General features: G+C 41.6%; 1 protein-coding gene across 1 annotated transcript in view; it reads left to right on the forward strand.

Annotated features, from left to right (window-relative positions):
• The window catches only part of PCSK2 (proprotein convertase subtilisin/kexin type 2), a 107,447-nt gene extending 98,154 nt beyond the window's left edge, over positions 1 to 9,293 (forward strand). Inside the window, exons 11-12 of the mRNA XM_074817255.1 lie at positions 655 to 882; positions 5,831 to 9,293. Coding sequence (XP_074673356.1) covers positions 655 to 882; positions 5,831 to 6,317 — 715 coding nt within the window. The 3' untranslated portion in view covers positions 6,318 to 9,293. The remainder of the gene's footprint in view (positions 1 to 654; positions 883 to 5,830) is intronic.
• Positions 9,294 to 10,348: the final 1,055 nt, after the last annotated feature.

The raw sequence follows: 10,348 nt of genomic DNA on the forward strand, positions 1-10,348 counted from the left end.
TGATGATGAAAAATGATCATCGAATCTAGATAAATGTGACTTTACTGCATTCTTCCATGCTAGTATATCACGGGTGATAAACCTCTACCATACCTTATAATACAAACCTACAGCCCATACATCCATATGCCCAGACTACCAAAATTACTAAGACCTTGATTGTTACAGCTCATCAGCTTCATCAGATCAGGGCTTCTCTGGGTGAACCTTGGAAAGGCCAAGGGAAAAGCAGGAGGAGCAGGCAAGGAAAAGAAAGCAAGATTTAAGAGGAAAGCTAGGTGAAATTCTGTCATCATCCTTTTCTTTCTGTATTCTTTTCAGGATCTGGTATGATATCCTACTCATTTTATTAGCTTAAAAGTTGCGTGGTGGATCTATAATGTGTAGTTGAAAGCAGTTGTTTTTAAAAACAGGGAAACAATCAGAAATGGTTTTGCAATTTTGGGGAATGTATTTTGGGGAAGTACTATACAATTAAATCCTATTTTTGTTCCCACTGAAATCAACAAAAGCTTTGCTATTGATATGTGTATAGATACAATTTCTGTGTGACTCATAGAAGCAAATTTTACCAAAAGGCTTACTCAAACACGCTTTCTTTAATATCTGCTTGGAAATACTGTACTGTTTGTTTTCCGTGTTGCTCTTGCACAGCTTGGATCTCACATGGAGAGACATGCAGCATCTGACAGTGCTCACCTCAAAGAGGAACCAGCTTCACGATGAGGTTCATCAATGGCGTAGAAATGGCGTTGGGCTGGAATTCAACCATTTGTTTGGCTATGGTGTCCTAGATGCAGGAGCAATGGTTAAGATGGCGAAAGACTGGAAGACTGTTCCCGAAAGATTCCATTGTGTTGGAGGGTCAATACAGGAACCTGAGTAAGTGAATGGGTCTAGCATATGTGTTTGGCTTCTTCTAGGTATTTAGGAAACCACAAGCGTACAAATACGTTGACAAAGACATAGATAATCAAAGAAACATAATGAAATTTTTTTTCTAAGAAAGCCCAACATTACCAGTAGCATTCCAGATATTTCAATAAGTTGATAAAATAAACTACATGATCCTTCAATTCCTGGTTTGCTGGAGGAGTGCATTCTGCAGCTCATCTGCGTGATCATTGCTAGTGCCAGTAGTGTTAACAGCAACATCCATTTCTTCTGGGTACTTACAGGTATGTTTGTGCCAAAGTTTCTGCGAATAAAGAGCCTGTGCACAAGTAAAAATCTGGGAAGCTGGCACTGTAAATTACATAAACTGCTGCCACATGAAATATCTGTCAGCCAGGTCATATCTCGTTGTGACATATTCTAGCAGACAATTTTATCTCCAGAAGACTGGAACAATAATCTACAGGTACCAGTGATTCAGTTTGAACACTACAGCATTTAATTGTGTTCGGTTTATGTTCTTCAAATCTCTAATTGCAAGCTAGGTAGTCAAATTATTTTCTGATTTACCTTCATGTGCTAAACTGAATGAGTCAACAAGTGAATGAATTAATACTAATTGACTGCAACAGCTATAGTTCAATTTAATTATTTGAAATGCTAACCTAATAATAGCCAATTTTTGTCTATACCATTTGAAATTTAACTTTTCAGTGCCATTTTTGAAGGCATCATTTATTCTGTTGGAAAAATAAAAGCAAACCAGTATGTCACCCTGGCATATAGCTCAGCCAAGCAAAGAATCAAAGTTTGTTCCCAGCCTTCCAGATGGGTTTGTATTTGCAGGATCCAAGGTTCTAACAGCTGAGATCTGAGTTTTAATTTATCTGGCCTACACATGCTCACAACTAGGAAGCAAATGAGAGAGTGCTGGAGCTAACTTTGAGCTATCTTAAGTTTATTCATAATTTAAATGCAGACAAATAATCTCATTTATCTTAGTACAGTCCCATTTATTGAAATGGGGATCATTCCTAGAGGAAGAGAGAAAATCTCTCTCTGTAGGCTTGACAGAGACGTTGTGGCTGCCCCCTCCCTGGCAGTGTTCAAGGCCAGGTTGGACGGGGCTTTGGGCAACCTGGGCTAGTGAAGGGTGTTCCTGCCTGTGGCAGGGGGGTTGGGACTGGATGGTCTTTGAGGTCCCAACTCAAACCGTTCTGTGATTTTATGATTGGCTCCATGCATTAGACAGTGTGGAGCCAGAGGTATTCTGGCAACAGACTGAGTCAGAGTCAGGTGAGTGCTATGCACTAGTATTGTCTCCTTCTGCCTTTGTTTTTCTGTCCCGTTTCTGCTGTTGAGTGGATAGAAAAGCATGGGGGATGGTGCATTTCCTCCAGCCCAGGGATCTGGAAGTGCAGTAAAGCTTCCCTATAGCTCTCGTTGCCCAACAAGCTCCAGAGTTGAAAAATACACTGCCTTGTATGGTGGTGTCTTTTGAGAGCAGCGCCCAGAACAGGCTTTGTGCTTACAGCATGCAGATTTATAAAATTCCACCAAGTCAGTCACCACCTAAGCCTCCTAACTCCACTGCAATGTAATCTCGGTGTGCGGTCTGTATGGGTGCCCCCTATAATTACCCCAGGACTGCTGTAATATTTATGTCCCCTAATTAAAATGTCACTGACAGGAGATAATAAGCATCATGACTTGCAACATCTGCATTTTTTGAATTACACTGTAATTAAAACCAGTGAAGTCCCAGCATCTCCAGAGATCCCTTGGAAATGAAAACTACACTGCACATCTGCCATGGATAATTGGGTTTGTTTTCTAGTTTGGCCTTGCTGGAGCAGCGTTTTCTATGTATATTCTCTATATATATTTATATAAGTATAGATATTTATGTGTATATATGTAATAGATATTCAATATATATTTAGGTAGGTGAGTAGTTGATACAGAAGTGTGTACCACAGGAGCATTGTCAATTAGCAGAAACAGGCCAGGAAAGAATTGACAGCCTGACAGATTATACAGTGTGCTGAAAGCAATCAGTATTTAAAGTGCAGCATTTCTCTGCTGCATGTAGAAACACTTGTTATCAATAGGAACTTCCTCTGAAAAGGGATTTTTGTTGGGTCAGCAAAAAGAAAAAAAATGGACAAATCTGAATCTGTCTGGTTTAGATGATTTAGGACATCATAGTCCATTAGCAGAGGAACAGGAGCACGGGAGTGTGCTTCTGGAGAGCTGTTAGCTCCCCCTGCTCATCTCTAACCGGGTACTACACTTCATGCAAAAGTGAATATATTTTATATACGTATATAGCAAATGGGCAGTGGTACTCTGTGAGGGTGTGGAAAACCCATCTCCTCTTCTGCTCCTTTCATGTCAGGCTTTTTCCACCACCTCAGGTTCTTTTTGCTTCTTTGGGGAAATTCACCTGGCCTAAAGTAATCGGTCTAGCAAAGCTGAGAGTATTGGATTCTAATTAATAGGAAGGGGGGACACAGATCAAGCCTTTTCTTATGTGTGTTAGAGAGCTGAGATACCTTTTACACTGCAGCATTTACGAAGGTGGAGAGAAGAGCTGCCTGCAGCTGTCAGGCTGTCTGCAAAGCAGATGGAGTGGTATTTCTTATTGCTCTTATTTCTTTGGGTTTTGGTGTTGATAGAAAAGGCTCACACTGTGGTGTCCTCTCTCATTTACTGGAGGAGATATAAAGCACTTATCACAAGTCTTAGAATGAAGCACTGTTTGACAAAGCTTTGTCCGCTGTGTGAGACTGCTGTGAGACAACGTGAATTCGGATTGCTTCGAGGGCAGTGCTTGCCATGCAGAGAAACTGCAAGCATGTGGCAACTGTGAGATTATGATCCTTCACCACTGGCTGGCATAGAGTGGGCATTTTCCTTGTGCTTTGGCACACAAAATAAATCTTGAGGGTATTATATGTTCAAATATTTTTGCTAGACAATATTTATGTTATACCCGCTTCTGCTCCAGGGCATCCATAAGATTCATAACAACACAGGTTTTTCAGTTTAAGGTAAGTCTTTAAAAAAAGCCTTGAGGACCTGGACCTGAATGTCTTTTTACTCTGCAGGTACTCCCAAGAAGGCAGTAGTCTATGAAAGGGGGGTCTGGTCTGGGCCAATTAGTCATATACTAAGCTGTAATACCTGGAGCTCATCTCAAGAAGAGAATCCCTGGAAGCTAGGCTTGAATGAAACACTTCCACTGGTCTCTAAAGAACGCACTGTTTCATTAGCAAAGGGAAAAGGCTGCTCCTCATTTATTTTGAAAAGAAAGTATTCATTACCGCAGTGTGGTCAATGCCCTTTAAAAGGGACTCTCTTATTTTACTGCAAAACCTAGGTCATGGAGAAGCCACTGGAAGAGGTAATGACAAGCTGACTGGAATCTTTTGTTACTTACTCCCTTTTTTAAGGATTGCAGTAATTCTTGTATATCAAGTATTTCTTTTAGACAGAGGAAAGTGTCACACTGCTCACAGCCCACTGATGGTGAAGACGCAGAGAATTTTGTTTACACTTCCAGTGTAGCTTGCCAGCCAGTTTCTGAGGCAACTGATAATTGCCAGTCGCATCCTGACCCCAAGGGGTTTGTCAGGCACTCGTCAGCCTCAGCTGCTGGCAGGGCGCTGCTCCCGGGCCAGGTGCCAATGCCTCTGGGCCTGTGCCCAGACGCTGAGTGGGACTGCCACTGCACAGTGGCTACTGGCCTCCTCTGCCAGAGCTGGGAAGGCACGGATGCACCTTGCTCTCCCCCAGCACGCTCTTGCCTCTTCCTGGTGGTCTCGGAGGCACTCTTGGGAAACGCTGCTGCCTCACAGGTTTCTCAACCACACCAGGAGCAACCACGCCGCGGGTGCACACCCCAGCACGTGGGGAGCCAGGAGCACCGACCAGCATAATGTTGCTCCCCGCTGTGCGTAATTCATCCTGCTGACAAATGTTGGCAAGATCATTAACAGCTGGGGAGGATTGCACAGTCCAGACTTGAAAGTTTTCTCCTCTTGCACGCTGACTTCAGGCGTCGCATCCTCAGGTGTCCGACCCTCCAGCAAAGGAGCCCCGTGCGCCGGTAATAGGGATCTGGTTTCCATTTGATGACAGGGTCCTTGCAAAACAAATGCAGCAGGACTGAGCCTGTGTTCCATCTGCGGGTCTAGCTTTCTGGTGGTACTTGGGACTGATGTCCTCCAGTTAATCGTGCATTTGCCTTCATAAGGACTGAATTACAATAACCAAGAAACTTGTGACTCCAAGGTGCAGCACTTTAGCAACTCAGTAAACAAGTGCAATTTCTTTCCTCAGTGTGTGTGTGCTCCTGTACAGGAGCAGTTCAAGGATAGCAATTTTCATGGAAAAATATTTTTCAAATGAGCTGACACTGGGATCCCATGTTTGTGCTGGTGTCCCAATCAGAAGGATGTAGGCTTTGATGTGACTGCACTGAAATTCTGTGCAGCTGGCTCCTCTGACTCCAGCCAGCCATTCGCTGCTGTCTTTTAAGGTGACTGTCTGACATGACTGACTGCTGATGGTTCCTTTACTGAATATACACATTATTATGCAATTACCCGATACAGTAATGATAAGTAAAGGCAACTATTAAATATATGTTAATATTTCTTAAAGAGCAGTATGTACTTCTTAATTGTATTCCTTCTCTCTTTGTGTAGGTGTACATTTCATAACCTATATTCAAATTACGGTTTTGCTACCATTTTCTAAAAAGAGAATTTTCTCTTTCTGGCTAAGTTTGCAACTATTATTTCCTTACTTTTCCATGTATTAATAAGGAAAACAGTACAGGTTTTCCTGTGAGGCGCCAAAACCCAGTAGCTTTAGCATCAGCCATGTCATGTGCTCCTTTTAATTTGCTTAATTATCTTTTGACCTGCAGAAAGATACCACCAAGTGGCAAGCTGGTCCTCACACTTACAACTGATGCTTGTGAGGGGAAGGAAAACTTTGTCCGATACCTTGAACACGTCCAAGCAGTTATAACTGTGAATTCCACTAGGCGAGGAGACCTCAACATCAACATGACCTCGCCAATGGGAACAAAGTCCATTTTACTGAGCCGGCGCCCCAGGGATGACGACTCCAAGGTGGGTTTTGACAAATGGCCTTTCATGACCACACACACTTGGGGAGAAGACCCCCGAGGCACCTGGGCTCTGGAGATTGGGTTTGTCGGCAGTCTGCCCCAGCGGGGCGTGCTGAAGGAGTGGACACTGATGCTGCACGGGACTCAGAGCGCACCGTATATAGACCAAATAGTAAAAGATTATCAGTCCAAACTGGCCATGTCCAAGAAGGAAGAGCTGGAAGAAGAATTAGATGAAGCAGTGGAGAGAAGCCTGAAGAGTATACTGAGCAAGAACTAGCGGTGTTCTGCATGACGGTGTCTTTCCTTCCCCAGATCCCTCTACTCACCTTTCTACTATCCAAACCTCTGTGTTAGAGATATTACAATGATCGTCTCTGTAGCCAAATTATCACACTTTCTTGATTTTAAAGTTTTACATCTCATCAATAATTATTTTAATTACCACTGAAGCAATCCTTTTTGTACTCTAAACCACAAATACACTGTCCCCCACCGAATACTATGTACAGTTTGTGACTGTAAATGATTTTTCTTTTGTGTCATACGAATAGGTATTAACCTGCAAAGAAGTTGATGGCTTTTCCCTTCATATTTTTGTGGTAAATGTTGTTTGTATTAAAAAAAAAGAGTGAATTTTAATATTGACAGTTGGTGATAATGGGCACATTTTTAAAAATTATTGTGAGAGAGGGAATCACAATGAGGTTGGCTGGAGAGGTCTTTGAACGTCTAACAGCTCCTTCTGCATCATTGACTTCAGTGGGACTCTTCCCCATGGGGTTCAACCAAAGTAGCACTAGACCCTACAAAAAGAAATAATCCGGAGATGAGGAAAATTTACCAATCAAATTTGTAGAAATCCAATTCTAAGAGTTTTCTTTAATGTATACACTTACCCAACATACACACTAACACTTCAGACACAGAATGGGTCAACAGGCATGCAATAAGGAAGGCAAAGCGATGCCAAAGCTGGGTGACATGGGGAAGTGCTTTGCAAACAGGGTCAGGGCATTCTAGAAGCACAAGTTTCAGGTGTTTTGTTTTGTTTTGTTTTTTTAAATTTTGGCGATTTAAATCAATTCACCATCTTACAGCAGAACAAGCACATAGGGAATGAGCTGTAGGATTTCTGGCAACCTGTGTGCAAAAGTGCATCTGCTCGTCTCTATACCGAGATGTACTACAGCAGTGTAAGATGAGGCTGTGTCAGCATTTCCAACCACAGACCCCTGTTTTCTGGGGTTTACAACCTGACTGTCAGTAAATTGCTGTGGGAGAAATTTGGAGTATGCAGTTTCAGTCCCAAAGCAATTTTTTATTCAAATTTGATTTTTAAAAAGAGATTTGTTATTTTTATGTTATACAAATATATTTAAGGAGAAAAATAAGCCTAAGTTATTAATGTGTAATGTAAAGTTGGCCTTCTTGGGAAATAAAATGTAGTGTGTTTGGGAAGATTTGTTGGTAGTCATTGCTCTTTGCTGTTTAAAGAGTCAGTCCCACTTCACCTTTCACACATGAGTAAAGTCAGTCTCTCTCACCCTCGGAGCCTGCTCTGGCTATTGCCGCAAGATGTAACATCTCCTCGGTGGGAATTACTCATGGTAGCAACCACTACATGTCCTCAGGTGTGAGATCCCAAATTTAACCTTTGAATAATAAAGGGTCTTGATTCTGCAAATATTTAGGCACTCACAGTAAAGGCCATCAGTAGGCCTACTCAAATGCTAACTTTAAGCAGGTGCTTGGATCTTTGCAGGATCCAAGATCTACTTTTTAGCAGTGACTAGTTTCAGAATTTTATTATGTATTTTTAATATGCAGAGTATTAATCTAAAACATTTTAATAATGAGTGGTCCTCATGCATAGTAGTAGAAACACATTCAGTAAATAAATGTTTATCTAACAAATTAAAAACGTAACTCAAAGGTTATCTGGTGGACACGTTTCACTTAAGAATGTATAATCTATGCTGTTACTTCTAGTGAATATCCATCTTTTATCTTTCCGTAAGAGGCCTGTTCTTTCCTTTACAAATCCAAATGCAAAATAAACAGCTCAACCTACTCAAAATCTATGTGAATTACACTCTAAAAGCCAAGACGAGCAGCCTTGCACTACTCACAGGTTCCTCGTTGCGTGCAGCAGTCCCTTTGGACAGTTGAGTCACACTGGGCTAAAACAGGCGTCGGCAGGAGAAGAATCAGGCCCCGTGTGATTTTTATTTTTGAAGTGCTCTTGGTTATTTTTTCAAATACATTAGAGTGCCAACTGTGTTTAATTTGGTGATGTAAAACTTAACCCAAGGACAAGATGGGTCCATTTCAAAGCATGGACTGGAGTTCATGAGGCATGAGCCAAAACTCGCTGGAGTTAAACGGGTCAGGGACAGGTTTGCTTGTGTCTTTGGAAGTGAATGGATTGTGCTGACGGCAGTAGGTTTCCGTGGAAGGCACCCAGTTCTCAGAAAGAGCAGCGTATACGTATCAGAGGGAAGAATTTGCCATCTATATATATATATATTTATGCATACGCCTGTATGTCTAAATGCACATGACACACCTGTGGTATCTCTCTCTCTGTATATATATATTACATACAATATGTATATTCAGAGTACGTTACATATATTGGCTTATAAATATATATAGAATTACATATGGTATGTAATGTATAATACATATACGCACATCATCACTTTTTGTGTGTATGGGTTCAAAGAAAGAGGTAACTGGAAGCTTTTGAAACACTTCTGAAATGTGGAAAAAGTTTTGGAATAAGAAAAGTCCATGTGGAAATCTTAAATGAACGTGTACATGACTTTCCATTGCATTATGTAATTCTGCAATTCTCTGTTCAATCATTAAATATCTTATAAAGCAGCAAAAGAACTAGATGGTTGTTCATATTTTCATAATGCTGACGTAATTTATTAAGTGAAAGATCACGATAATGAGTGATATGCAGAAATGATGAGTTTTGATATAAGTATATATAAAACTAAGTGTATATACAATATAGAGATCTACTTCAAATTCTTCAGGGTTTTTGCATCGGGGGGATCGCTGAAAAATATGTCCAGTTAGACTAAGTTTTTATGGTAATGCTGATGGAAAATAAAGTAATTTGTTAGTATTTATAATAAAGGGGAAAATGAAGCTCATGATTTGAAACAGGTGAACACTGTTTAACTGAAGCCCTGTGATGATGTTTTATAATATGAGTAAAATAAAGAGCTGTTGTAAACTGGCAGGTCCTATCATCATTGCCTATCCGAAAGTACACGGGAGGTACTATGCTGGTCTACGTGGGATGACTTCTACTCCTCTGCTTTTTACACCGATAAAGAAATCTGTATCCCGTGTATGCTGGATACTGAGAAGATAAACGCGATCCTCCAAAAGAGATGATAGCAACAGATGAAGAGTAACAGGCTTTATGTTAACTCTGTGATATGGTGGGACACTGAAGATCAAGGCCGCAGGCTAGGAGGAGCCTTGGGCGTTACTTACGTGGTTCAGACCCTCTGGCTCCAAGGGCAGCTCTGCAGAGGCACACGGTGATGTCGGTACCAAACTGCTGCCCTCAGTGGGGAAGGGGACACTCAGGAAGAGAGTCAGTGACATTCTTGCACTGCATTTCATAAGCAGGTCTGGCCCCAGGGAAATGCTACAGCGTGTTTTTTTTTCTCTGCTGTTTGGAGCACTTTGTTCCACAAAAAACCCCTGTTTCCCTCTTCCTCCCTACTCCCCACCCACACTTTTGGGTACTTTTTAGTTCACGTGTTCCCATGGCACAGGGTACATTTAATTTCGGAACTTCTTACCATGTCTGCAGCAGTAAAAGATGGTGGGGAACCCCCTGATCTTGTTCTGCTTGCCACAGAGGCAAGAATGTGCCTGCAATAACCTAGGTCCCATCCCAGGTTCTGCTGAATATATGTTCCCAAGTATTTCACCACTACACTTTAGCACTAGCATTTAAACACTCCATTGAGATGCTGCATTTGAGACTCTGCATTTAAAGCAGAGGTTAGCCCATAAATTGTGAGATTTACTATATGTTTCAGCATGGTCATTATGACCAACTAGTGTTTTTCTGTATAATTTACAGATGCCCATCATCTGCAGCCTTACTGAGCAACTGGCCATGTTTGTAGAAGGCAGGTTAGAGATCACAGCAGAATTTAGGCCTTAGTTCTCCATGGTGCTTGACTTCTGCTGATGTTGGTGTCTGTGGTGCAGCTCAGCACCAGCTTGGTTCAAGTCTTACACCGCAGGTTGCTGCCTATGCAATGCACTAGG

This window comes from Strix aluco, chromosome 3 (genome assembly GCF_031877795.1).
Source record: "Strix aluco isolate bStrAlu1 chromosome 3, bStrAlu1.hap1, whole genome shotgun sequence".
Lineage (NCBI taxonomy): Eukaryota > Metazoa > Chordata > Aves > Strigiformes > Strigidae > Strix > Strix aluco.